This window comes from Cervus canadensis, chromosome 7 (assembly GCF_019320065.1).
Source record: "Cervus canadensis isolate Bull #8, Minnesota chromosome 7, ASM1932006v1, whole genome shotgun sequence".
Taxonomy (NCBI): domain Eukaryota; kingdom Metazoa; phylum Chordata; class Mammalia; order Artiodactyla; family Cervidae; genus Cervus; species Cervus canadensis.
In genome coordinates this window covers 21,250,365-21,277,746 of record NC_057392.1, presented here as the reverse complement: position 1 = coordinate 21,277,746, position 27,382 = coordinate 21,250,365, and the positions used below count along the sequence as shown (strand labels likewise).

At 57.3% G+C, this 27,382-nt stretch overlaps 1 protein-coding gene across 1 annotated transcript in view; it reads right to left on the bottom strand.

Moving 5' to 3' along the window:
- The window catches only part of PDXK (pyridoxal kinase), a 30,775-nt gene extending 5,560 nt beyond the window's left edge, over window positions 1–25,215 (bottom strand). Inside the window, exons 1-10 of the mRNA XM_043474521.1 lie at window positions 24,958–25,215; window positions 11,210–11,264; window positions 7,724–7,828; window positions 7,012–7,095; window positions 6,197–6,243; window positions 5,351–5,436; window positions 4,255–4,300; window positions 2,149–2,260; window positions 1,131–1,267; window positions 35–101 (exon numbers count right to left, since the gene is read on the bottom strand). Coding sequence (XP_043330456.1) covers window positions 35–101; window positions 1,131–1,267; window positions 2,149–2,260; window positions 4,255–4,300; window positions 5,351–5,436; window positions 6,197–6,243; window positions 7,012–7,095; window positions 7,724–7,828; window positions 11,210–11,264; window positions 24,958–25,044 — 826 coding nt within the window. The 5' untranslated portion in view covers window positions 25,045–25,215. The remainder of the gene's footprint in view (window positions 1–34; window positions 102–1,130; window positions 1,268–2,148; window positions 2,261–4,254; window positions 4,301–5,350; window positions 5,437–6,196; window positions 6,244–7,011; window positions 7,096–7,723; window positions 7,829–11,209; window positions 11,265–24,957) is intronic.
- Window positions 25,216–27,382: the final 2,167 nt, after the last annotated feature.

Genomic DNA, 27,382 nt, shown 5'->3' with positions numbered 1-27,382 from the left:
CACCTCTGCCCGCCCGCCTGCCTGCCAGGCCTACCTTTTGCACACTTGATGGTCCGCTGCAGAACGTGGTGCATGGCTGACACAGTCTTCTCACAGGCTACCTGCAGGGAGGGGAGGACGCTGAGCCCCGCCCACATGGGGCGCTCTGCCCCCCAACCCCCATGCTGCCCGAATGGACACTGCCCACCAACAGGGCACTGGCTCCATGATCCCCCCACCAGGAGAGCCGAGCAGAGAGGACTGTGCGCTAAACAGACCACAGGCAACTGTCAGGACTGCCTGCCACGTAGTAGGTGCTTAATAAGCCTTTTGGGAATGAATCTATTATAAAGAACGCACACAGGAAAGAGCTCCTGCCCCCAGGCTGGCCTTTCAAAGTTAAAGACAGGGCTCAGCAGTGCCGAGGAGGCAAGTGGACTCCTTCCCCGACAGTGGGATCTGGGCTGAGCTGAACTCAGGCTTGGCAGAGGGCAGCCCCACGAGGCCTCCGTCTGGGCATCAGTGGGCCATGAAGCAGGTCTGAGCTCACCCTCTGCCCTCCAGGGAGGAAGGAGGAAGAGAAACAGAAGAATGTTGGCTTGGAGTCACAGCCAACACTGCAGGTTCACCCAAGCCTTGCCGGTGACAGGAAGGGCCGTGTCCCACCCTGCATTTCACAGTACCGAGGGGGGCACCCAGCCATGCTGACCACCGGGGAGGGTGCACACATGCCCCCCAGTGAAGGAGGGCAGCGCAGAGGGACGTCAAAGGACACAGTTGTGAGGCCTCTGCCTGACCACACAGCACACAGCAAGGACGCCATTTCCCAGGTTACCAACCCAGTTTTGCAATTGCTTGCCTGGCCAGCACACAGGGGCACTGCAGACATTCATACACCAAGTGGGGGGAGGGACAGACAGGGGACATTCAGGAAGAGATGGGTCTCCAGCAGGTCTGACCGTAAGGACTGTGTTCTGGGATGCCCTGTCCCTGGATTTCCTTCCCTGGGATGCTTCTAGACCTTGAGTTGCTGAGGCCGCAGCTCCCGTGTCCCCACGAAGCCCTGAGATTTCGCTGGGCTCAGGAACCCCGTGAATTGGCCCAGCCAACTCCAGCATCTTAACGTGCTGTCCCCTTTGTGCCCCGCTGACCTTGAGGTTGTTGGGGTGCTTGTGTGTCCATGCCAAAAGCATGGCAGCGAAGAGGTCCCCGGTGCCCACGAAGACCGCATCCACCTTGTGCATGTCCATGCGGATGCGCTGCGTCACCATGGAGCCATTGGGAGCCCCTGGGGGGAAAGAGTCCAGCATCTGGGGCCCCAGATCCTTGGCCGGCAGAGGCCCCCAGTGTGGCCTGGGAACTGGCCAGCCCTCCCCTGCACAGTGTCGGGGGCTCAGCGCGCCTGGATCCCCATGCTCCCTAGTGACCGCCCATCCCAAGTGAGAAAGTGAGGGATGGAGGCCCAGAGGGCTACACAGTGAGAGTGGCCTGTGGGGGGACAGCGCGCAGCCTGAAGGTGAGGGGCCAAGACATGCTATGTGCTGCAGCAGGAGCCTCAGGGGATCTAGAGTTGTAGGGACCACGTGAACTGGCTGAGGTGGGTGTGTGTGTGAAGGCGTGTGTGCATGCGCGTCTATGAGTGTAAGTGTCCTTTTGCACAGACAGAAAGCCATGCATGTGGGACTGCTCTCTGGGCCAGTGGGGTGACCCCAGCCTTCTGTCATTTTATGCTATGGCAGCCGCATAATTAAAATACTGACACGGCAGAGCGCGCAATGAACTCCCAGTGATGTCAACACCAGGATCAGCTCTGGGGTCAAGTGGGGTGGGGGTGGGGAGACGCCTGGTTCCCCAGCAGCGGGGCTCCAGCTGGCTGGTCCCCATGACCCTGGAGTCTGTAAGAGGGGACACTATCTGATACTGAGCTACCAGCTCAGCAAAGGACACGGAGCACTGCGTGATGACCCTGGGGGAGTGGTCAGCACCCCATGCTCACTGGATCCCAATTCACGGAAACCTCTCCTGATTCTGTTTCCAATCTGGTCTTGGGAGGAGAAAGCTGGCCACTGCCGAGTCAGGCAGGATTTTCCTTCCACTGAACCCAAACCTCGGAAGCCTCAAGGGACCCGCAGCAGGAGGGAGCGCAGCGCTGGGGGGGTGGGGACCTACGAGTCCTCTGGCTCCCCAGCGCCATCAGGTAGTCACTGCCCCTCGGGGACAGCAGGTCTGAACTGGTGATGACCACCGTGTCCGGGCCCATGGAGTGCAGCATGTCCATCACCTGTGGGACACAGGGAGCGTGTTAGCCACGCCTCAGCCACTGCCAGGGAGCTGCCCCCCGCGGCCATACCCTTCAGACTCTTACAGAGTCTGGATGGGAGAGAGACAGAGGCTGAGAATGTGCGAGCCGCACCCTGGCCTCGCCCGATGCCCCCCACCGTCCCGCCGCCCAGCTTGGCCAGGTTACAGCCGCGTCCCAGTTCCCCACCCCCACCCCAAGCTTCAAGTCCAAGGGTGCACGCCTGTTGGCCCCCACCCTGCACCCCACCTGTGCCCAAACCTTGGAGGAGGGAGCCAACCTGCCAGGCCATGGTCCTCCTTCTTCCCTCACCTGGGCTCTGGGGCAGCAGGAGCCATGCCCAGCAACCCCCAGGCAAAGATAGATTCCACCCCATCCGTCCTGGGAAGCTTTGAACTCATCTTTTATTCATTCAACAGACACATACCCTCTCTCTCCCCAGCAACACACGCGCTGGGGGGCACTGTGCGGCAAAGTACTGCTAAGCCAGAGTAGATGGAGGGGAGCGGGCAGGGCTCGTGCCAGGTGGGAGGAGGTGACTCCACTACCGACCCAGAGCCTGTGGCAGGGGAGGCCGCCAGCCAGAGGGTCGTGTCCTGATGAGGAATGGACATCCTGTCTTCCCCATGCCAATGCCTCAGAGCAGCACAGATGATTCCGCGGGTGGGGGCCCAGCCGAGCACAGACGCTGGGAGGTGAGTCCTCTGCCACACTCACACATGTGTGCACCCAGAGCACACCCATGCACATCCATTTGCATGCATCCACACACTATACACACACACAACACATGCACATACCCGAAATGTATGCATACCCTCCCCACACACTAGACATACACACCCTGAAGGCACGCACAGTATCACAGCACCACAAGGGGGCATGCCGTCAACACAGCACCCCTGCGCCAGCTACCAGAAACACCCTCCAGTTCCCAAGGGGGGCCAGTGCATTAGAGATGGGGTCATCCTGACACCCCTGGCCACTCAGAGCAAGACCCTCAAAGCTGTGAAGGGACTCCTCCCACCCCACTCTCCTGCCCCAGGGAGCCCTCTGCCTATCGGGGAAACAGACACACAGCCCCACGGGTCCAGGTGTGACGACGACTGGCCGCCACCAGCTCTGACCCAGGGCCCTGGCTCCTCAGAGCATGTTTCCTGGGCTGTGAAGTGAGCACAGCCTCTGAAGAGGCCCAGACATGGAAGGTGTGAGGCCCTGGAGGCCCTGGTGCTCTGCGCACTCAGCCCAGGGGTGGTAAGCCCCAACTAAGGCGGAATCCTGGCAGGAGACCTATGGACCCTGAGCAAGTCCCGAGGGAAGGTTGAAAAGAACTCTGAAGAAATCTCACTCAGGGCTGCAGGGAGGCCCAGTCCACCCTTCCTGTCTGGACTCCCCCACTGTGGACTCCAGAAACACCAGCCAGCACCCGAGGGACAAGTCCATTCTGTGCAAGCAATCTTCACTCTCACTGTGTGCATACACCCACACGCACTCTCACACGTGCACACGGATGGGACACACACTGTAGACACACGCAGAGACTGGGGTGATGCCCACAAGCCTGGGAACCCCGAGGGCTGCCAGTCACCTCCAGAGGGTGGGGGACAGGCGGGAAGGGGTTCTCCTACAGAACAGACAGAACACGGCCAGCCCACCATCCTGGCCTCAGGGACCCAGAGAACAAACTTCTGTTGTTCTAAGGCACCCCGTCTGCAGCACTTTGGGATGGCTGCCCTGGACCCTCCGACGGGGACAGCTGTGATGAGCAGTGGGTGCACCCAGACCCAGCAGGCACTAGGCTGCCCATGACCAACCAAGTGGCTGAAACAGCATTTACAACGTGTCTCTGGCTGGCTGATGGGAAGCCGGATGCTGGCCACGAGGGCACCATCTCCCATGCCTGAGAGCACGTGGCTGTCCACCCCACCATGAGCAGGGCTATCTGTCCCACGCCAGGTTCAGGAAGGTCTCCTTACCTCTAAGGCGTCTTCCTGGCTGTGGATCTTTCTCCCAGTCAGCAACCTGGAAGACAGGCAGGCACAGGTGAGCTATCGCTTCCCTGGAGCCCACCTGTAAGAGTCCGGGGCTCTGGCGCACTGGTGACGCCTCCTGCCCACTGGGAACTGACTTGGCACTTGCCAGCCATCATGGACCAGGTGGATACCATGTCTGGTGTTTGGCTCATATTACTAAGTCAGCTTTAAAAGGGACTCACAAGTCACAGGGGTTGGTGAAGTCCCAGATTATGGTTGATGTTTGCATGTTAACAATGAGGAAGGGCGGCCAGGCATGGTCACAGCATAGTGCCCGTGAGGGCGGCCAGCGTCCACACAAACAGCTGTAACCATGGTTTGCCACATTCGCATGAGCCACCAACCACCAGGGATATCTGGGCAAGCTGCCATCCCTCAGGATCAACTGGTCCAAGTCAGGGAAGCCTAGTCCCCAAGAATCCAGGAGCCCCATTCCTACTTTAAGGGATGGTCTTGGAGCCCGAGGGGCTGTGGCTGATGGTCCAACAGCGCCGGACGCTATGGGAACCCACTCACTGCAGTGCTTAGACAGGCCCCACGGCCCAGGAGCCCACTTGTCACTCCCTGGGCACCTGGCTCCCCCAGACATTAGGTGGTGGCCGGGCTGGGCATCCAAGGAAGGCCTCTGGACACTGGGCAGAGGGGCCGGCACAGTCCTTTCAACCTCGTGGAGATTCAGGATATGGGTTTCAAAGCTCCAGGGGGCAGCCTGCATCAGCTGCTGAGGGCTCTCCACTCCGTGGGCTGCTGTCAGCCAGGTGTGCCCTCGGCTCCGCAGGGCACCTCTGTCCCTTCCTGTCCCCAAGAGGCTCCTGCTGTTCGGGAACACGGCTGGGGGTCAGCATGACCTTAGGGAGGCGGGGTGAGAAGGCGAACCACTGCTGCTGATGACCGGCACCCGCCCTGGTACTCAGGTGGGCCGGCGGCTCCCTGACACGGGAGGACCTGCCCCGCACACTGGGGGCCACTCCGGCTCATCCCTGTCACTCTCCCCAAGGGGTAGGGGCCTGATGGCCCCGGGCTGGTTCAGGTGACTTACTCAGCCTCGAACTGGTTGGGGGTGATGATGTCTGCGACGGGTACCACCTTCTCTCTGTAAACGGGGAGGAGGTCATCGGGGACATACTGTGGGGAGAAGATGGAGCAGGCTGACCCACGGGGGCGGGGGCAGGATGACCTAGGGGGGCTCGTGCTGCAGGGACCCCAAAGCAGGGCTGGGAGAGCCCTTCCATCCTGATGATCCAGGTCAGGTCCCCACCAGCAGCTCTCCACCCCCTCCCCATGATGCCAACACCCACTCTACCCCTGGTCAGGGGCCGGAGCCCCAGGCCCATGGCCAGTTGGTGTGTCACTGGTGGGCTAAGTGACTTCTATGGTTGCAGGGGGTAGAGGCGAGTCAAAAGGAAACCAGTATTTTGTGACTAAAGGCAAAAGAAAGGGGCAGCAGAGGGTGAGATGATTAGACAGCGTTACTGACTCAATGGACATGAGTTTGCGCAAACTCCGGGAGATGGTGACGGACAGGGAAGCCTGGCATGCTGCAGTCCATGGGGTCGCAGAGTCGGACACAACTTTGCGACTGAACAACAACATTTTGTGACACATGAAAACTAGAGCAAATTTAAGCTCAAGTGTCCACTGATTAGAAAACAGCCACGTTCATCCTTTTGCAAATTATCTGCAGCTGCTTGAGCTACAACAAGGACCCCTGCTCTCTGAAACCCCTGCTCTCGGGCCTCCACAGAAGCCCCTCTGCCAGCCCCGCTGCTCCTTCCTGACAGGGAAGCCTTCAGGTCTGTGAGCAGCATCTCGCCCAGGTAGACCCTTAGAGGGCACTGGTGCCCAGCCCCGCTGACCTCCCCTGAACAGGAAGGGAAGCACTAACCATGGCGCCTTCTCCGTTGCGCTGGTCTCCCATCACGGGGTCGCACACTGTGGACACAAAGTTCCCCTTATGAGCAAACCTGCAGCTGTCCAGAGGAGCCCCCAGGCTTGTTTGGTTAAGTCTCATGCACGCAGCTAAAACAGGAAAAGTGCACTTCCCCGGAGGTGCAGTGGTTAAGAGTCTGCCTGCCAGTGCAGGAGACATGGGTTCAATCCCTGGTGCAAGAAGATCCCACATGCTGTTGAGCAACCAAGCCTCTGCACCACAACTCCAGAGCCTGTGCTCTAGAGCCCGGGAGCCCACGTGGCTCAGCTACTGAAGCCCGAGTGCCTTACAGCCCATGCTCCACGACAACACAGGCCATGGCAATGAGAAGCCTGAGCACCGCAAACCAACAGCAGCCCCCATTTGCTGCAATTAGAGACAGCCTGGGCGCAATGACGACCTAGCCCTGCCAAAAATACATACATATTTAAAAAAATAAAACGGGAAAAACATAGCACCCCCATCCTCATTTTCCTCCTTACCTGGCATTTTACATTTTCTGTCGGGACCCCACCTGGGAGTCTCTCATCCCAACCCTCCAAGGACCGGGTGGTCTCTCTCTCTCTCTCCCTCTCTCACACACACATACACACACCCAACCTGATGCTGATCACAGCCTCTCTCATGTGCCCCAGACCGACACCAGATTCACGGTGAAGACGCCTTTCAGGCTCTCATCCCTGGAGGCCCAGCTGCTACAAAGCCCAAGTGCTGGGAGGGGCAGAACGTGGAGTGGGAGCACCCAGAAGGAAGAGGACCCCAGCACCTACCGTACACGAGCCTGGGGTTCTGCTGCTTCAGCTCCTGCACGATGTCCACCACCATGGCCAGGAAGGACTTGTCTCGTGTGTAGCCTTAGGGAGGGACAGAGACTCTTGTCACCCGACCACGGCAGAGGAAGACACAGCGCCATCACACCTACCTGCCTGGAGAGTGGCGGGCAGAGCCCAGATCTGCAGCCGAGACAAGCGTCCCAACTGCAGGCACCCAGGGGACATGGGCCATTTCCTGGGAGAAACGCAAACTTTTACAGGAGAGGAAGCAGCCATGGGTGAACGAGCAGCATTTTCCTTCCTCCCCTCCACTTTCCAGGATAAGCACGTTCACGTCTCACCACGTGTATAAATAAACGCAACCACGTGGGATTACACACCAGACACCAGCCATGTCGCTCACAGGAGTGTTTTCATCCACGTTGCTCACAGGAGTGTTTTCATCCCTGACCCCTTCCCAACACTGTACCTGTCCCCGGCCACGGGCATGGGGACCCCGGTGTGGAGAGGTGGCACAGCCAGGACCCCCAAGGTCACTACCCGGACGTGGCGGTCACGAGGGCCCCACTGAGCTCCTCCTGGAGGCACGACCGTCCCTCCTCATGGGTGGCAGGAGAGGGAGCAGCCGGGTTGGGGTACTCTGGGTCTCCCCACCAGCCCACCTGGGCGGGAGGCAGGCCTGGTTCCCCGTCCACGCCCCTGGGCTCACCTGTGAGCACGTAGTCATACTGATTCACGCTGTTCAGTTTCAGCCCGTCGTATAGCTCCTGGAGCTCGCCTGAGTTCAGCACTTGGCCCTTCCAGTGTGAGTAGCCTGGTGGGGTGGGGTGGGGGGCAGAGCAGATCACATGAGGCCCCGATGCTGCGTGAGGTCACCCGGGCACAGAGACTCGGCGGGGCCCCCCCAAAGCACGTCCTGGGGTTGTTATCACTGAGTCGGGGGCCCACCTCCCCTCCCAGTGCAGTGAGGCCCACTTAGCAGCCCCGAAGGACACCTGTGCTGCCCGCGTTGCACTGACAGATGGGACGAAGGGCCGCGTGATTTCTCCCCGTCCTCCAGTCGGGCACCTGAGGGCGGCTCCACACGTCTTAGTCCCCAGCTTTGCCAGACTTTGCTGCGTGCGTCCCCTCTCCAGGCCAAGTGGCTTGAACAGTCACCTGGGCACCCTGGCAGGTAGGAGCTTCTCGCATCCCTGCTCCCATCCAAGGTGAGCTCCAACCTCCAAGTCTCAGGCCACATCCTGACCGAGAGCCAGACATGAACTGGAAAGAGGCTGCAGCCTGGCTTCTTGGCCTGACAGGCACCCAGGTGAAGCCCCTACCCAGGCAGGCCCTCACCTGGTCACCCACCAAGGACACCCCAAAGTCCACCCATGGCAAGTTTGTCCCTGGCGGCCCTAATGCCAAGAGGTACCCCTTGAATGGATGGGTTTCTAAAGATATAAGGTAGAGCCTCAGGAGGCCTGATTTCTGCAACAACAGAGTTGAGTACTGACCACAAGAACAGGACCAGCTGTGGGCCTGGCGAAGGGCCTGCCGGGCCCACCACGTGCACGTGGGGTGAGGGCTTGGCCGCCGCAGAGTGGCCTCTGATAAAGCACATGGGGCCAAAGCCCGATGACCTATCAGCTGTTCTCCAGGAAAGCATGGCCTCTGGTGGACCCCCGTTCACGTGTCATGAGAGGCAGGAGCAGGGAGGGTCCCAAGGCAAGGTGACCCATCCCTCACCAGGCTGTCCCTACAGGTTCTGGTGTCTGCTAAGAGCTGGCAGCCCTGGCTGGATCCCCACAGGTGTTGCTGCCACAAAATTCCATGGCCCAGGTGGGAGGAACCACAGTCACTCCTGACCCGTGGCTTTCCGAACATCCTTCCAGACAGGGCGGGTTGTTTGTTGTGGTTCTTGTTGTGCAGCGCTTGTGGGATTTCAGTTCCCAAACCAGGGACTGAACCCGGACACTTGGCAGTGAAAGCACCAAATCCTAACCAATGCACCACCAGGGAATTCCTGACATTGTGGGGCTTGACTCCATCACACGTGTACTGCGTTCTTGTCCGAGGACTGCTGTGATCGAGAACCACAGGCCCCTGCGGTCCTCGAGGCCAGAGTCCAGGATGGAAGTGTCGCAAGGCTGGCTCCTCTGCACGCTCCACGGCCGGCTCCTCCTGCGTCCTCACGTGGTCATCCGTGTGTGTCTGTGTCCTGATCTTCTCTAAGGACACCAGTCAGATGGGAGCAGGGCCACCCCAGTGATCCCACTTACTTTTAACTACCTCTTTAAAGGCCTCATCTAAACAGTCACATTTGAGGTTCCAGGAGTCAGGACCTGGACAGGTGAGTCGAGGGGACACAGTGCAGTCCGTGACACGCAAGCCAGCCCCTGCGGGGTCTCAAACACCCCCCACTCCCACCCGGGAGGCCAGCTTCCTAACAAGATGAGAAGGTTCAGGCTCACAACATTCAGAGCGCATCCCAGCTCCCCCCACAGCCCCCATCCCTCCTCTCCTAACTCAGGAGACCCTTCTGAAAGACGGGCACTGGGGTCCTCCATCCATCCCACTCATCTTACAATTTACAAATGAAAGAAACTGCAGAGGCTGACCCCGAGGGACCCAGTTCCTCCCTGAGTACCTGATCCTGCCCCAGGGGGGTCACCACTAGGCCAGCAGCAGATCACAATCACACTGAACTCTACGTGCTGGACCGCCGGGCCTGCCTCACCCACCAACATCCAGCCCCATCCAGTTTCTTCCAGCCGCTGCCCAAGGGCTAGCATAGCGTGTAACAGGAAACCCCAGCTAAAGGAGCAACCAGAGAATGCTGGCCGCAGGCAGGGGCTGCCTGGAGGGGAGGCTTAAAGTCTAAGCCAAACTGGCTCTTTTACTTTAAAAACAAACAAAAAGAAAAAAGCAAAAAAGAGGGCGGAAAACCTACAAGCTCTGGGGAGGTTCACTGGACTGACAACTTCTGGGGACGCGTCCAAATGTCACTGTGCCCAGTACAATGGGGGAAGCAATGGCAGGAAAGGCTTTTTACTGAGCGCGGTATGTTCTCCATCTGAACCCGGTGTAGTTCCTCCTCCATTGGTGTCTGTTACCCCCTCCCGCCAAGAACCAGGCACCTTTCCGCATATCTGATGCTGGGCCACCTGCCAGAGCTTCTGGGACATTCAGTGCTCCGAGATTCCATCTGGGTTCATAGTAACTTCAAAGAAAGGACGTGGAGACATTTCCAAGAACTGAGAGGCTTTGTCCCCCTGCCGCCATTAGCTCAGGGCACGGCAGCTCCGAGGGTACAGGGCCCTCGCCTGATGTCTCAGGGGCTTTCCAAGGGCCGAGACCTCACGAACCCAAGCCAGCAATCCCACAGGCTGGTCCTTGGGTCCCTGTACACAACAACCTTCACTCAGCCTCCATGACTTTCCGAGTTCCAGTGGGCAGATTCAAGCAGTTGTTCACATTAGGGAAGGGAGGGGATGTGAGACCAGGCAGAAACAAACAGTCAAGAGCAGCCTTGGGCAAGGTCCTGTTTCTCCATCACCGAGTACACACAACAATGTCTCTGAGCTGTTTTGCAGATACCAAAAGCCACTCCAGGTGGGAAAAGTTAACGATTAACCGTGGTATGCTGCCCACAAGCATGCAGACCCCAGACTGGTTGGACCTGAAGGTTGATGATGTTGACTCCTACTTACCTCACCAACCACCCCTCAGAAGAATGTCGAGCTGATTACTCCCTCTTTTACTATAAAACTTGTCGCTGTCTTCCCCAAGTTGGGACACTTGCTTTTGAGGGCATGAGCCCACTGTGTCCCCCTTTGCCTGGCAAAGCAATAAAGCTCTCCTTTTCTACTTCACTCAGAACCATCTCTGAGATTTGATTTGGCACCAATGTTCAGAGAAGCTGAGCTTGCGGCAGTCTCCAGCCCACGGTGTCACCCGGGGAGTTGGGGGGCGCCCTGAGTCGGTGCCTGGATCACCAGCCTCAGCTCAAGGAGGAAACAGGGGACCAGACGACACGTCACCCGCCTGAGTCATCCAACCACCGAAGCAGCTGAGCTGATTTAAACATGTAGCTGGCAAACTCACCCCAACATATTCTATTTCCTGTAAGATGAGGGGGGGCCCCCCGAATCTAAGGGACCACTTCCCATGCCCACACCTGGCTCTGCCAGGATGACTCAGACCAACACCTTACCTGTGTGGTTTGAAAACTGCACAGAGTTGACCGCATCGACCTCAAACCCCAAAACCTGCAAGATGGACAGAGAAGGAGGTGGCGTAAGAGAGCATGGTGGGCATGCACTGGCACAAAGCAGGTGCCTGACATGGCCTGGGGCAGGCAGGAGGGTCTCCGACCTGAAGAACAGGAGGAGGGTCTCCCCAGGGCAGCTTCAGCACCCACAACTGCAGGGATGAGCAGGGAGGTGACAGGGAGCGTGGGGAGCAGCCAGCCCGAAAGGCCGAGGCTCAGAGGCCATGGCCCACCTGCTGCAACTGCCACCAAATCAAAGTGCTCAGAGACCAGCATGGGATCCATCTGTTTAGACACAAAGAGGGCAGTCAGGCCCCCACCTGGATGGGAGGACAAGGCTGAGGGCTCCCACTCCCTCCCCAGGAGCCTGGCTTGGAGCCCCTGCATTCTCGCAGGTCAGCTGGGGAGAAAGGCGCCCAGCTGGGGCCCAAGATCCAGAGACAACTGCAGCCACAGACCCACTCCTAGACAACAGGGACCCCACCCCACTGGGCCAGCCTCACTGGCCCCAGCTCAGGTCATCCGGCCACTGCTGGGACTTGGATGCCCATCTGCATTGCCAGTCTCTCCAGAGCTCTGGGGGCACAGCGGGTAAGGGAGGGGAGGGTGGGCTCTGGTGCCTGGCACCTGCCTGCATGAGGCCACAGGGGCCGCCTGTCTGCCCGGAAGGTCCCTTCTCCTCTCCCGGACTCGCCTGACCCGCCCCGCCCCCCCCCCCCCCACCATGCTCCTCACCTTCTACAGGAGGTCGAGATCCCGTGCTTCTTCCTCCTCTCTCAGACTTGCCTGACCCCCCTCTATGCCCCCCCCACACAGGAGGTCTTGTGCAACCTCCTCATCTCCTGGACTTGCCTGACCCCCCTCTATGCTCCCCACCTTCTATAGAAGGTCGAGATCCCAAGCTCCCTCCTCCTCTCCTGGACTCGCCTGACCCCCCTCTATGCTCCCCACCTTCTATAAGAGGTTGAGATCCTGTGCTTCCTCCTCCTCTCTCAGACTTGCCTGGCCCCCCCTCTATACCCACCCCACACACAGGAGGTCAAGACCTTGTGCAACCTCCTCCTTTCCTGGACTCGCCTGACCCACCTCTGTGCCCCATCTCTCCCTACCCCCCTTCAGGCGGTCGAGACCCTGTGCTCTGGGGCTGGCAGCACAGAGCAGGGTCTGAAGAGGGGGTCACTTGTTCACCACACACACCACTCATGACACTCCCACAAGCCCCTCACTCTGCACCCCAGCCCCGGTCCCCAGTCCCCTCCCTATGCCCAAACAGGTCTCAGCTGGTAGGTTCACTTCCACCAGCAACCCCAGCAAAGAAGCCACGCCAGGGGGAGCGAGAAGACAGCGCCCTGCGGGGTGGGCAGTGTGGCGGACAGTGTGAGGGGCCCCAGGAGTCAGGGGCTCGTCCCTAATCCCCACTGCTGATGGGGGAGGAGGTGCCACCGCCGACCAGGGGGGCGGGAAGATGAGGCTAGGGTCGAGGGAGTGAGCCTCAGGGACCCACTGCCGGGACCCCCGTTAGACGTGGCCCCTGACCTTCGGGCACGCTCCCTCCGCTGAAGATGAGAACAAAGGCCCTTTGCCATAACTGGTCCAGTGGACAGACAGTCCCTGGCTGTCCCCACCTTCCTGTCCACCAGGAACTGACCAAACCCTCCCCCCTTGCCTTCACCTGAACACCAACAACTTCCGGGGGTCACCTCAATGTCCCCAAACAAGCAAAGCTCTCTGGCCACAGGAGGGTCTGTCTGCTGCAGGTGTCGAGGCAGGACTGGGGGTCCCTAGGTGCAGATGTGGGCCACACCCCAGCTCTTCATGGGGGCTGTGGTTACCAGGCATGCTCCTTTTGTGAATTCATTGAGCTATACACTTATGAAGTCTTTCTAAAAAGCCAGTATTATGAGGACTTAAATCAAGGAAAAATTCCAGTCTTCTTAATCTAGAAAGTTAAAACTGGCCAGATTTCAGGGCCTCCTAGACTGACAGAGCTCACGGTATTTCAGATCCCTAAATTCTAATCAACTCCAAAGAAACAGATTTGAAGCAACGATGACACAAATCCTGAAAATCCTGCCAGAATACCCCGCTCCATTGCTTCTGGAAGCGTAGATAATTAGTCCTTCAGAGCCAGCACACGCGAAGGAGCTATTTTCTGTTTTTAAATGATTGCGCTAAGCGCTGGGCTGACATCTCCATTTCACAAACCAGCAGCTTATTTGTCGGCATGGTAGGGGCCCTGTCAAAGCCTCGTGCAGGGTCGGGCAGGTGCAGCCAAAAGCCAAGACACAGGGCCCAGCTTCCTGATGGGAAACGGGGGGCCCCAGAGAAAGGAGGTGCCTATTGTTAATACCTTGTCTTCCGCTCAAACCTCTGCTTCTGGGCTCAGCTCTGCGATCTGGGGCTGGGACCCTGGATGGCACATCTGTGCTCAGCTAGGAGCTTCTGACTGGACACGGGGCGGGGCGGTGCGGGGGGGGGGAGCGGCAGGGTGGGGAGAGACCAGAGATGGAGTCCAGCCCCTGCTGTTCACCTTCCCCAGCACCGTCTTTCTTTATCCACACAGGCGGAGCCCCCGGAAGCAACTGAACCCACTCTGATCTCTCCACTGCTCCCAGCACCCCCATCACACAGCCCTAAACATCCCGTCTCCCTCAGCTTTAAGTCCCGACTGTAAGCAGACAGGGAGGCAGCCCCTGGAGAAAGAACCAGGCATGGATAGCCTAAATGTTTGTTTAACCCATGTGTGAGCCAAGCCTGGTCACAGTGCTTGCCCTTGAATAGCTCTCGGTAATTATTGATCTGGTAATTATTGATCTTCAGAGAACAAAAGAATGCAGGACAAACAGTTATTGAGCAAGAAGACTAACAACAGCAAAGGAAACCAGTCAGATGTCAAGACCCCCAGCTCCATCTGCCCTCGCTCAAACCTCCCCCCTTGCTTGCCCTGACACAACCCCATTGAGTGTGGATGGGGCCACCAGGAGTCTGGTCTATTCACACGCACCCTTAGGAGCAGAGTTCTCTTTCCCTAAGAGAAATAAAAACAAAAATAAACAAATGGGACCTAATTGAACTTGAATGCTTCTGCACAGCAAAGGAAACCATAAACAAACCAAAAAGAACCTACAGGCTGGGAGAAAATACATGCAAACAATGTGACCAACGAGTGGAAGACTTGGTGTTCAGTCGCTGAGTCCTGTCTGACCCTTTGTGACCCCACGGACTGCAGCACGCCAGGCTTCCCTGTCCATCACCATCTCCCAGAGTTTGCTCAAATTCATGGTCATAGAGTTGGTGACACCAACGAAATAGTACTCAGCCAGAAACAGGGAATGAAATAATGCTATTTGCAGCACATGGATGGATGTAGAGATTATATACTAAGTGAAGTCAGACAAAGAAAGACAAATATTATATCATCACCTATATATGGATACTAAAAAGTAATACAAAGCCAGAAACAGACTCACAGACACAGAAAACAAACTTATGGGGAAAGGAAGCAAGGCAAGAGACCAGTTAGGAATATCGGGACATGTCACTACACCTAGAAGATAAACAGGATTTACTCTATAACATAGAGAATTTTATTCAGTGTCTTATAGTAAACTATCATGGAAAAGAACACACTTGTATTAACTGGGTCAGCATGCTACACCCCTGAAACTAGCACAGCATCATAAATCAACTACATTTCCACTTGAAAACAAGCCAAGCCAACTTCTCTGACTGGGGCGGAAGAGGATGTCTGTGTGTTCTGAAGGAGAAGACTCAGCGCCCCGCTGGCCCTGCGCACGCAGGCTGCGTGGGCAGCAAGGCCGCCGTGCGGCCACGAAGCTTGCCCAGCTCCAATGACCTGTACACCAGTGAGTCTGGTACCTGCCCCAGCTCCCACCCCGATCAGCTGCGGCCACATCCTAGGCTCCGGCGGCCACTCAGCCTGTCTTCCAACCCAGACTGGCAGCTGGTGGTCAGCTGGCGGAATTACACCAGGGAAACCGGCCCTGCCCCACCCCCGCCAGTTTTTCACCATTTACCAGCAACAAGACTCATTTTGAGAAAAAAGAGGAACTGGCTAGTTCAGCATGGGAAAGGGAGGGGAGGGGGGAGGGGAGGGGAGGGGAGGCGAGGGGAGGGGAGGCCTTCCGAGATCAGGGAGAACACCATCTCGGGCCTAACCACCCCCCCTCCCCCTCCCCCAATGTCCCCAGCCCAGGGCCAGCCAGGGGCAGGTGCTGCTGGAATTCTCAAGTGGGCCTGTTTCAAGTCCTTGCTCCCATCCGGGAAAACTCTGTGCTATCCTTCCCCTGCTCCCCCAAAGCACCCCGCTGACACCAACCTTCGAGGGCCACCCGTGGGATGAGGCCCAGACCCCAGGCTGTGCGTCCCACCGACTGTGAATTCCACACCACTCTCTGAACCCCCAAAGCCCTTCTGCCTCTGGGCCTTTGTGAGTAGCCCCCAAGTCAGAAACAGTGACTCTTGGCTCCAAAACCCTGTTGGAAACCATGTCTTCTCAGCCTCCACTAGAGCACCCAGGTTTGGTGGGGGGGGGGTTAGGAGTTTGGACTCCCTGCCACTGTGACCCCCAGGGATGAGTCCATCGCCCTGTGGGCCTCTGAATGCAGGCTGGGGGCCAAAGCCAGGCTTCGGGCTCCGCTTCAGAGAGAACTAGAGTCTCAGCCAAGAGGCTCCACGTCCAGCTGGTCTGCTGCCCACAGAGGTCGTGCCAGTTCAAGCTCACTCAGCTGCTGAGGAAACCTGGCTCCACGAGACCACGTCTAATGCTGGGGACACAGTCTCAGGCCCGGGACGGCCAACGAGATGCACAGGCAAATGGAGGCCCTTCGGGCATCAGACAGGACCTGCTCCTCAACCCCATGCTCCAGCTTCCCACCTCTCCCCCAGGGCAGGGGAGACCCCAACGGCTGGCGGGCACGCCCACCCAGAAGAGCACATTCAGAAGTTCCAGGGGTGTCCGCCACAAAGGACAGTGACATCAAAGACAATGTCCACGCAGGCCCCTGCATCCCGGCAACGTGGACCTCAGTCCACCCTTTAGGCACAGCATCCCTCCTGAGGGCAGCTACACGTGCTGGGGACCTAAAGCCACATCTGAGCCCCCCATCCGTGCTCCTGCCTGGATGCTGCATCATCAGCCACCGCTGACAGCCAGGCACACACAGCGGGAGCACGCAGAGCAGACAGCAGGGAAGCCCAGGCCACCCAGCTTCCTCCACGGGAGGGTCAGGGCTAGGCAGCGAGAGGGCTCACTTCACCATCTTCAAAACCTTCACCGAGGCTTGTTTTGCAAAATCTTTTTAGTCACTCTCCTAGGAAATCAGAATTAGCAAAGAGGGGACACAGGAAAGCCATGTGCCTGTGATCCGACTGATCAGCCTTGGGTACTCCAGGGTCCCTTTCTCCACCTGTCCCTGGTGAGTCCGACCACTCAGCCTAACTTGCAACCACCCACCCCGTGTCTCCCACGGGAGCTCTGACGGGGAACAGCCCTGTGTCCCCGGAGAAGTGCTGCCCCCCCCGCCCCCGCCTGGCTCGCCTTAAGTCCCAAGGCCACCTTCGCCCCACGTGCACCCTCGTCTCCTGGGCGGCCGGCCCCGGACCCCCTCACCCTGGCTCCAGCCCTGCTCCCAGCGCAGTGCACCCACCCCAGCTGCCAGGCCCCACACACTCGCTGGTCAGGTTCAGCTGGGCATTGCCCTAAAAGAGGCAGTCTTGGCCCAAGTGCCCAGCAGCACCAGCTACAGACGGGGGACAGGGTGACAGCTCTGGTCAGGGGACGGGAGGGGCTGCCCCTCTTTAGCCGACCCGACGACTCTGTCCCAAGGCCATGGCCCCACACATTCCTCTCTCCTGGACAAACTCCATCCACTCTACCCTTGGCGGCACTCTCCCGGAGCACTCTGAGCAGAGCTGGCTGCTCTTATTTCAAAAGCTCCATGGGGGTGAGCCCCAGGGACATCCAGGCCCATGAGCCACACCGCCGGGGGGCCCTCTCTGCGTAGTCACAGCAGCACCTGCTCGCGGACACCTGCTCAGGTCTCCAGGCCAGCGGCCTCCCAGCACAGACCCTTCCAGAGAGGTCCCTGTGAGGGGTGGTCTCGCCAGCATGAGGCAGGGTGCCACACCACACAACTGCACACGCACTCCCACATGTGCACACCCACAGCCGAGCGCACACACACAACACACTCGCACACATGCGTATACCCCCACACACTGCAGACCATTAAGTTCTTGCTCTCAGCCCCAAACTAAGAAAGGGTTACAAAATCAAGATATTGAGCAATTCTGGACCTTCTTGGGAAAATCCAAAAGGCAGGAGAAATGCGGAAGCAACACCTAAGTTCCAGGGTGGGGACACACTGGAGGAGACAGGGACTTCCAGGGTGAAGCAAGCAGCAAACAGGCGTCCCAGGTCACCTGGTTCCAGCCCTGGCGCACTCCCCTGGGAAGTGACAGGGGGCCCGAGGTGGGGCAGGAAGAAGCTGTGCTTTGGGGCACTGACTCCCTGGCACTGTCTGCCAACACATGTGCCACCGTGAAAACCTCTAAGGCAAACACTACATCTTTTAAAGGGCAGGTGACATCCTTCCAGCATCTTTCAAGCACAGTCCTGCTAGAAAAGGTCCTTTTCATCCAAGGAATTCTAAGGAAAAAGCGTAAAGATTTTCCAAGGACCAGGTGTTTTAAGACAAATCAAGAGAGCCTCTGAACAGGGCCACTTTACAGCTCAGGCGGTTCTTAAAGGGGAGAGGTGGAAAATAAGCTGCTTATGGCCGGAAGCGTCCTCATCATCACCAGTCACAAGCCTCTAGGAGAGGCCGGGGTGAGCCGGCCACACTTGCTTGCTGGGCAGCTCTGCGGCCTCTGCTCAGGTCCTGTGGCCCCATCACTAGGCAGGGAGGGTCTGAACCTAGGTTTCCAGTCCAGGGGCCTCTCTGCACAGTCTGTTGCCTCCCAGCCTACCCCTTCCTGCCGGGTGTCCAAGCCAGTCCACTGGCAAACAGGCCTGGCTTTGAGGTCCCTGCACGAGAAACCGTCTCCAGCCCTGCCGGATGTCTCGGCTCTGCTTCTGCACCAAGGGGCCTGGAGAGTCAGAGAACGAGGTGGGTTTCTATAGGCTCCCAAATGAGACAACCCCTGACCCACCTTCCAGGGCTGCCTGTAGTCTCGGCAACACAGTACTGAAATGGGTTTTGAGCTAAGGTCCCAAATCAGATTCTCAAGGTCACAGAATTATCTATGTGCCCTCTACCCCCAGCATGGCCCTTCGAGGCGGCATCCTGGGCCTCAAGTGACCCCAGCAGAGGTCCCGGGTGCCCAAGGCCGCCGTGCCAAACCAGACACAGCCTCAGAGGGAAGCAGACACCACACATCCGGCACGAGGCCAGCTACCACCTGCCTGGCCACCCTCAGAAAGACTCATCTGCTCAGCAGAGTGGCTGTTGGCATCGCAAGTGCTGGCCGCCCTGGCAGGAGAAGTGCCTGGCAGCTGGAGGGAGACACGGGAGTCATGGCTGAGGCAGCAGCTCGACTCCCACCTGCGCTGTTCTTCCCAGAAAGGACAGCTTTTGGATGCTGGAGCTTTAATTAAACACCCAATTTGTGCCACTTTTAAATCTCTCTGAACAGGCTCCTTTTAACTCACAGTGAATTGAACAGCAGCCCCTAAAATACATACTGGCTGAGGATTCATGCACATACTGAACTGGAAATTGGGTCTGGCAAGATACAATCAAGTTAAGCATCTCAAGCTAAGATGGCCCTGGATTATGTCAGTAGACCCCACACCCAATGACAAAGGTGCTTATTTGAGACACACAGAAGCAGGCCATGCAACAAGAGGCACGGACTGGAGTGATGTGGCCACAAGCCAAGGATGCCTGGAGCCCCCTAGAAGCTGCAAGAGGCAGGAAAGACCCTCCCCTCCAGCCTCTGGGGCAGGGATCAAGGCCCTGTCAACACCCTGACTTCAGATTCTTGGCCTCTAAATTGTGGAAGAATAAATGAATAAATCCATGATTTTAAGCTCCTCTTTGTGGTACTCTGTTATGGCCACCCCCCAGAAACTCATACAGAGCCTAAGCCTCGTGTATCTGCTATATTTTTACTTCTCTTTTTCTTTTTTTTGACTGTACCACGTGGCATGCAGGATCTTACTTCCCAGACCAGGGATCAAACCCAGGCCCCCTACATTGGGAGCCCAGAGTCTTAACCACTAGACAACCAGGGAAGACCCCTGCTGTGTTTTCACCAAAAAAAACGGAAAGCAATAGGGCAGGAGTGGGGTTGTGGGGCTGCTGGACAATGGGAGTAAAGTGGAAGTGTTAGTCACTTATTTGCCATCTCTTTGCGACCCCATGGACTGTAGCCTGCCAGGCTCCTCTGTCCTTGGAATTATCGAGGCAAGAATACGGGAGAGGGTAGCCATTCCCTTCTCCACAGGATCTTCAGATTCTTTACTGTTTGAGCCACCAAGAGGATGGGTGGGACCTATAAAAACACAGGAGGAGCTGCTGGATCAATAGGCCTGTCTTCCCTTACACAGCGGGGGCTCAGAAGAAGTATACTTCCAGCCAGGAAGAACGTGATGTTTCCTACTTCCAAGAGGAAAGCAGCCCGCAGAGTCCAGGGTGGGAGGAGTCCACACTGGGTCCATCCACCCCTTCCCTTTTCTCTCCCTAGAAGCAAGGTCAGAACAGTGAGAGGTCCCAGGGTCTGCCCAGGGAAGGGGCCCCGAAAGCATCACAGACATGAGGCCCTTGACCTGTAGCCCCCACCTCCAGAGACAGGACAGGAAGGCACGAGCCCACCCTCTCGCTTCCCTCGCTCACTGCCGACGTGGGATCAGCCTGCCCATGGCTCTACCTGCTGTTGCTGGTCACAGCAGCACGTGCCCCTCAGCCACTAAAACGGACTATGAACTCGAGCCGCAAAACAAATCCAAAACCAGGGTCAAGGTTCTGTGTTAACATTTTTCTCTGCCCAGGGAAGGCAGCTGCCTGCAGGCTACCCACCTGAGATCACCACTACTGTGCTGTGGTATTAAGTGTTAATTGCTAAGTTGTGTCTGACACTTTTTGACCCTTTGGACTGTAGCCTGTGAGTGATAGTCGCTCAACCGTGTACAACTCTTTGTGACCCCATGGACTATAGCCTGCTAGGTTCCTCTGTTCATGGGATTCTCCAGGCAAGAATACTGGAGGGGGTTGCCATTTCCTTCTTCAGGAGATCACTCCCACCCAGGGATCAAATCCGGGTCTCCTGCATTTCAGGCAGACTCTATACCATCTGGGCCACCAGGGAAGCCTGTGGGGACCTGGCAAAAAGCAGTTTGAGAACCAGAGCCCTGAAGCCCAGATATCTAGCTTGCAGACATCTAGCCAGGACAACCCTGGGAGTGGTGGAAGGTCCCTGGGCAGGGATCCACACTGCACCCCACCACAAGCAGAACCTGGGAGCTTGGCACCACGTGATCACTAACAGGCCTGTTCTCACTGTGCAGATGAGGCTGAGAATGTCTGGGGGGCACGGCCAGCCCCTGAGCCGTTTCTCCAAGACCCGGGCACCGGGTCAGCACCCCTCCACCGGCAGCCTCTCCACCCCGCACAAGTGCATATTCTGTCTCCCCAAGTGCGTGTGGCCCAGCCAGACCCCACCTTCTCCTGCCATTTCCAAGCTCTCTTCCCACAGTCAGCTGTGTGGGTAACCCCACCTGTGGCGTCTCCAGCTGTACAACATCCATCAAAATTCAGAACATTTTCCCCACTCGGCACAGCTCTGTAGTCAGGGGACACCTGCTGGAATCGTGCAAGGCACGGCCACTTCCAGGCTCTGCTCACCCCCAGCCCATCCTGCCCCATGCCCTGCCCCTCTGTGATCCAGCAGTGCTCACACGTTGGGTGGGGAGCAAAATGCCTGCAGGAGACCCCACGGAGCCTCCTGTAGCCGACAAGAGCTCGGCAGCCTAGCCAAAGCAAGCATGCACAGACTTATAGACTCTGGACAAGAAAGCACTAAATGGCCAAGGGGAGAAAGTGTACAGTGAGCTAAGGAAAACCTCTGGAAATTGTTCTCATATGGGCTGAACGTGTGTCCCAAGTGGGACCTTACACAAGGACCGTGTGAGTGCTTGCGCGGCTGAAACAAATTTATTATTCTGAGAGTCAATTCCCAGGCAGGTTGATAAGAAGTCTGAGGGTCCCCAAGGAGAGAGGGGTCTGGAATTCTCAAGGAAGAGGAAAGGACAAACTTTTTTCCCCTCTACATTCCTTAGGATTATATAACAATAATGTATCCTGCTTCAGGACAGTTTCTGGAAAAAAACTGTTCTGTAAAAAAAAATTAGTTCTAAAAAAAAAAAGTTAGTTCTGGCTAATCCTGTTATCTTAAAATGTAAATTATGGGAGTGAGTCTAGTAAGGTCTTTACAACCTCCAGACATTCTTTTGATTCACCGTAATAACTAATTAGAAGTATATGACTCCATTGCTAATGCTAGTGAGGGGGCACTCTTTCTGCCCCCTTCTATGTCTATGTCAGAAGCTTTCTCTATCTCTTTTATACTTTAATAAAACTTTATTACACAAAAGCTCTGAGTGATCAAGCCTTGTCTCTGGCCCCGGGTTGAATTCTCCTCCAGAGGACAAGAATCCCGGCATCTTTCGTGGTTCAGCAACAATCTTTCAATTCTCTCACAGCTCTGGAGGTTGAAGTACACCATCAAGGTGGGCTTGGTTTGGTGGAGCATGTTTTGAGAGCCACCCTCTCTGCTTTCTCCCCCTCCTCAGCTTTTTCCACCCGCCCAGGACTACGTTAGGAGGAGGAAATGATTAGGGCAAAGGACACAGGTAAGGAAGTGATCCAGGCCTGATGCAGGCCCTGGCCTCCCTTAGATGCCCCAGGCACACTCGGCTGCCCACTGGTCCTACCACCTCCCTGTCTGGTCTTTCTGCAGAGAGGACTAAGAAAAGCACCCTAGGCATTGGGGCTGCCTCACTCAGCAGCCAGCACCTCCGAGGCACCTCCCAGGGATGGTCACCCTTATTGGGTCCTTGGAGTCAGGCACTCTGCCCACTCCACAGATGAGGCAACTGAGCACTAGAGAGCTCAAGGTGGAAGGTAGCCTCTTCAAGTCCCCAGCTTAAGAATGAGCCTCCAGGGGAGTGTGAATAAAGAGTAACAAAAGAGCCTGGCTTACTTCCAGTTCTACAGGGTTAAGTCTAAGCCACAGCAGTGGCCCATCTGAGGAATTCAGGATAAAAAAAACAGGGGCAGGTACTCAGTGCTTTGGGTAAACAGATGTTAGATGCAAATCTCAGAAAGAATTTCATGTTTCGAGAGAACAGCATCGAATCATGTATATTATCTATAGTGAAACAGATCACCAGCCCAGGTTGGATGCATGAGACAAGTGCTCGGGCCTGGTGCACTGGGAAGACCCAGAGGGACTGGGTAGAGAGGAGGTGGGAGGGGGGATCCGGATGGGGAATACATGTAAATCCATGGCTGATTCATGTCAATGTATGACAAAACCCACTACAATATTGTAAAGTAATTAGCCTCCAACTAATAAAAATAAATGAAAAAAAAAAAAAAAGAATTTCAATGACTCCAAATTCCTGCATCTTTTCATACTTAGAATAACACTAAAATCAATAATTTAAGATATCTCTTCTTATCTGATTAGCAGCAATCTTTTATCCAGAAGTAAGCTTGAATGCAAGTATTTCCCAGCTCCCCCAAAACCTCACGTACAAACTGGCCTCTCCCTGACCTCTCTGGAGCAGTGTCCTGAGAGGCTGTCTCCTGGGCTACAGTCCTCAGTAAGTCCATGACTAAAACTCACAACTCCCTTGCTGTGTGTTTTTCTTTAAGTAGGCAAGAGGAAGTGCAGGAATGGATTAAGTCAGAGACAGGTGTTACCCCCACCCGGGGGATACAGAAGGGGGATGGCACCCCCAACGTCTGTCCCTCAAGACCACAGGTAAGGATGCTGGATAGAGAGGAGACCTCAGGTAAGAACCAAGGTTCAGTCCTTCAGAGGCCCTTCCCAAGGCGGGTGGTCTGGAGGAGCATCCCATCAAGTAATTGGCAAAGGACATGTTGGTCTGCAAGTTTAGGTCAGTACCTAGAAATCAAGGAACAGATGATCAGAGGAACAACTTGCCCAGGGAAAGAGAAAGAAGGAGCGGCCGCAGGGAGAGACAGAGGCCCAGGGAAGCAGCCGAGTCTACACACCTCTGCACACTTCTGCCAAGGGCGGCTCCCTCCAGGCAGGGTGCAGGCGGACCACTATCTGGTAGGGAACTGCCTGGTTCCACCTTCTGGGGCGGCCCTTCAGGGATCCTGTACTTTCACCCCAGCACTGTCCCACCATAGAGGCCCTGCCCAAGCAATCAGTGACCAAGAGTTGGGGCCCCGGGACCAGTCCCGGAGTGCACCCTGGTTGCCCCCACGGTTTGCACCCCCGCTGGTGGGAACAGGAGGGCCAAGGGCCTCACATTATCTTCATGGGTGCTCACAGATCACAGGCACCCGGCCAGACAGGTCAGTTGGACTTGAACCCTTGTACCATTCCACCTTCAAGCCTTTGTTACACTGCCTCCTCCTCGGGAGACGGGCAGGCCAGCCTCAGGTCGGCCCTCAAGCTCTACTGAAGGATTCCAACCCTTCCCACGTCCCCTCCAGCCAGCTGGCACCTACAGGCCATTGTGACTGGGTGGCCCTTTATGATCTTGAGGGTCCAGCACAGGGCCCTCATGTACAGCCTGCACAGCAAGGGCCAGACACTAGCTCCAGGTTCGAGGATCGGACCCAGGGACAATGGGCCAAAGATGCATGGTCCAAGAGAGCCACCAGCCCGGACGCACAGCCTCTTGCTCAGCCCACAGGGCAAGGAAGTGATGGTGAGCCCAAGGCTGACACCCCATTGCACCCAGGCCTCATCCTGACCCTCCAAGGGGCCACCCAACCACAACCTCGGGGCTGAGACAGGAAGCAGCGAGTATCACTGATGAACCACAGAGAGACCGTGAGCCCCTCCTGGAGCACAGGTGGGGGAAGCGGGAAGCCCGTGGGCACCCCAGTAGGGAAAGGCTGACACATGTAGGAAGCGGCTTCTAGAGTCAGACCCTGCACTGCCTGAACTGCCCTCTGGGCTTTACTTCGGAGCCAACACCGGCAGGTAGGCCCCCTCCGTCCCATCCCCTCCTGGCGACTGCCCACCAACGGGCAGTCGCAGGGTGGAGCCTCCGGACCCGCAGGGGGCGGGGACCGGATGGGGACCGGTCGCCCACCAGGTAAGCAGTGCAGAGACCTGCTTGCTCAGCGCCCACTTTCGCTGGGTCTCCGGCTGCTGCTCCGCATTTTCCCTTCCCCAGGGTCGGGCCGGTGGTAAAGGGCGGGGGCTGGCGTGTGCTCACAGCACGCTCCCGGGGGCTTCATTCTAACCGAGCGTCCCCACCCCCGCCCCATTCCACCCGCCGGGGTCCAAGTGCGGCCCCGCCCCCGCCCCTGCAAAGTGCCCGCCTCCCCCGCCCGCGTCTGGAACCCCGCGCTCCAGATCATCCGGGCTGCCGGGCCAAGGTCACGCGGCCCGGCGGCAGCCACCCCTTCGCCGGCCCGCACGGCCGGGCGCGGGGACACCGCCGGGTTACGTAAGCGTACCTGCAGCGGGAACGTGGCCGCCCGGTTGCCCACGTAGCCGCGGACGACGTGGCTTTGAATGGAGAGCACCCGGCACTCCTCCTCCATGCCGGGCCTTCCGCGGCGGCGCGGGGCCGGGGGGTCAGCGTCTCCGCCGCGCGCTCCGCTTGGCTTCTGCCACGCTCGGGCTCCGCTCCGCCGCGGCCCGGATCAGCGCAGGCGCTCGGATCGGACAACAGACCGCCTCCCTCTGACCTCAGCGCGGCTGGGAACCCGCGGGTCCCGCGCTGCGCCGGGGCGGGCCGGGGGCGGGGCATTCGCCTGTCCCCGCCCACTCCCGCCCCTCCGGGGCAAATTGTCTACCGCAACCCAGGCCCGGGTAACCCACCACATCTCTGCGCTACCGGCACGTGGGCGGCCACCCTCCAAAACGCCGGCTTGCACTTTCAGTTTTACCCGGTGGGGCGCTGCAGGCTGCGCCGGCCTTCCTTCATTCATCGGTTCCTCCAGTCCTTCATTCACTCCACACGGGTCCGCCCCCTGGCCTGCACCACGCCTCTAACCCCGGGGCCGCACACTGCCTGCGAGGCAGGACCACGAGCCCGACCGACAAGGGCCCGGGCGGAGGAAGCGCACGGGCGAGGGGCCCCGGAAGTGGGTGCGGACAGGGATGTCTGCAAGTGGGCTGCTGGGCGTGGAGTTACCGGGACTACCTTCCCCAGGTCCCGGTGGAGCGCGGTGCCTGGCCCCAACTCCAGGCCCTGCAAGGCCCGGAAGTCGCATGCGGCCCACCGCCCCTGCGGCCACCACGCGGACTGGCGCTAGAACGCACGGGCCCTGCGACCCTCCGGCAGGACCAAGGATCCAGGCCCGCCTTGCTACCCGGGCGCCCCTACCTAGGGCATGCACTCCTGATCCACGGCCAAGTTACCCTGCAGAGGCGTGGGGGGTGGACGCCTCCACCACCGTGAGAACTTTCGGGACCCAAGGACTCAGTTCCCCCACCTTGGACACATGACTTGGCCTCCTCAGGGTGTGCTGGACTGAGCCACGTGGCCAGTGCCCACCCCACCCACCCTGGGCAATTTCCCCCATCAGAACGTATTGGCAGGGGCAAACCCGTGTGGTGGGGGGGTCCTAGTCTGTTACCCAAGGCAAGTAAGATCATGTGTGCCACACACAGGGAGGTCAAACAAACCTACCCTAGTTTGGAGCAGAGGAAGTTTTACTGCTGGGCGGAGTCAGGAGAACACGGTGGTGGGTGGTGGTTTAATCGCTAAGTCCTGTGTGACTCTTGCCACCCCAGGGACTGCAGCCCGCCAGGCTCCTCTGTTCATGGAGTTCTCCAGGCAAGAATACTGCAGAGGGTTGCCATTTCTGGTACCCAAAACCCTCAACTCCTTCATGGTTTTGTCGACTAAAAAAGATGCACAACTTGAGAGTTGTGAGTGAAGTTTTATTCTGGACAAAATGAGGACTGCAGCCCAGGAGGCAGCACCTCAGATAGCTCTGAGAGACTGTTCCAAAGAGGCAGTGGGAGAAGGTCAGTGTGTAAGATTTGGGTGAAGGAGTTCAATACAATTAAGTGCTTACTTTACAAGAGTTTTCCACTAATCAGGAGGAGCTGCTGTCACCATGAAGGGATTCAGTTCTTTCTAGATATGAGGAGATGCAAGGTATGGGATCACAAAATCTGTTCCTGAAAATATACAACTATCTGAAGACCTGTCCTACCGGGTTCTCTGGAGCAGAGAGTGCCTCTCTCCACCCTGGTCTCCCTCAGCGGGTGTTGAAGGTCGGACAGCAGCACAGGGTTCAGTCTCCACAGAATTCAGCGCAGTCATTCAGTCGGGGCCGACTCTTTGTGACCCCAAGGGTTGCAGCACAAATATTGTCACCCTGCTTATTTAACTTATATGAAGAGCACATCATGTGAAATGACAAGCTGGAATCAAGATTGCCAGGAGAGGGTGGGATATTTCAAAAGAACAGCATGTATACTATCTATGGTGAAACAGATCCCCAGCCCAGGTGGGATACATGAGACAAGTGCTCGGGCCTGGTGCACTGGGAAGACCCAGAGGAATCGGGTGGAGAGGGAGGTGGGAGGGGGGATCGGGATGGGGAATACGTGTAAATATATGGCTGATTCATATCAATGTATGAAAAAAAAAAAAATAAGTTTTAGTGCCTGGAGGTGCAAAAGCAAGAAAAACAGGACAATGTAGAGAACTGTTAATAAATTCATTCAATTTTGAATTTAAAAAAAAAAAAAAAAGATTGCCAGGAGAAATACCAATAACCTCAGATATGCAGATGACACCACCCTTATGGCAGAGAACGAAGAGGAACTAAAGAGCCTCTTGATGAAAATAAAAGAAGAGAGTGAAAAAGCTGGCCTAAAACTCAACATTCAGAAAACTAAGATCACGGCATCCGGTCCCAT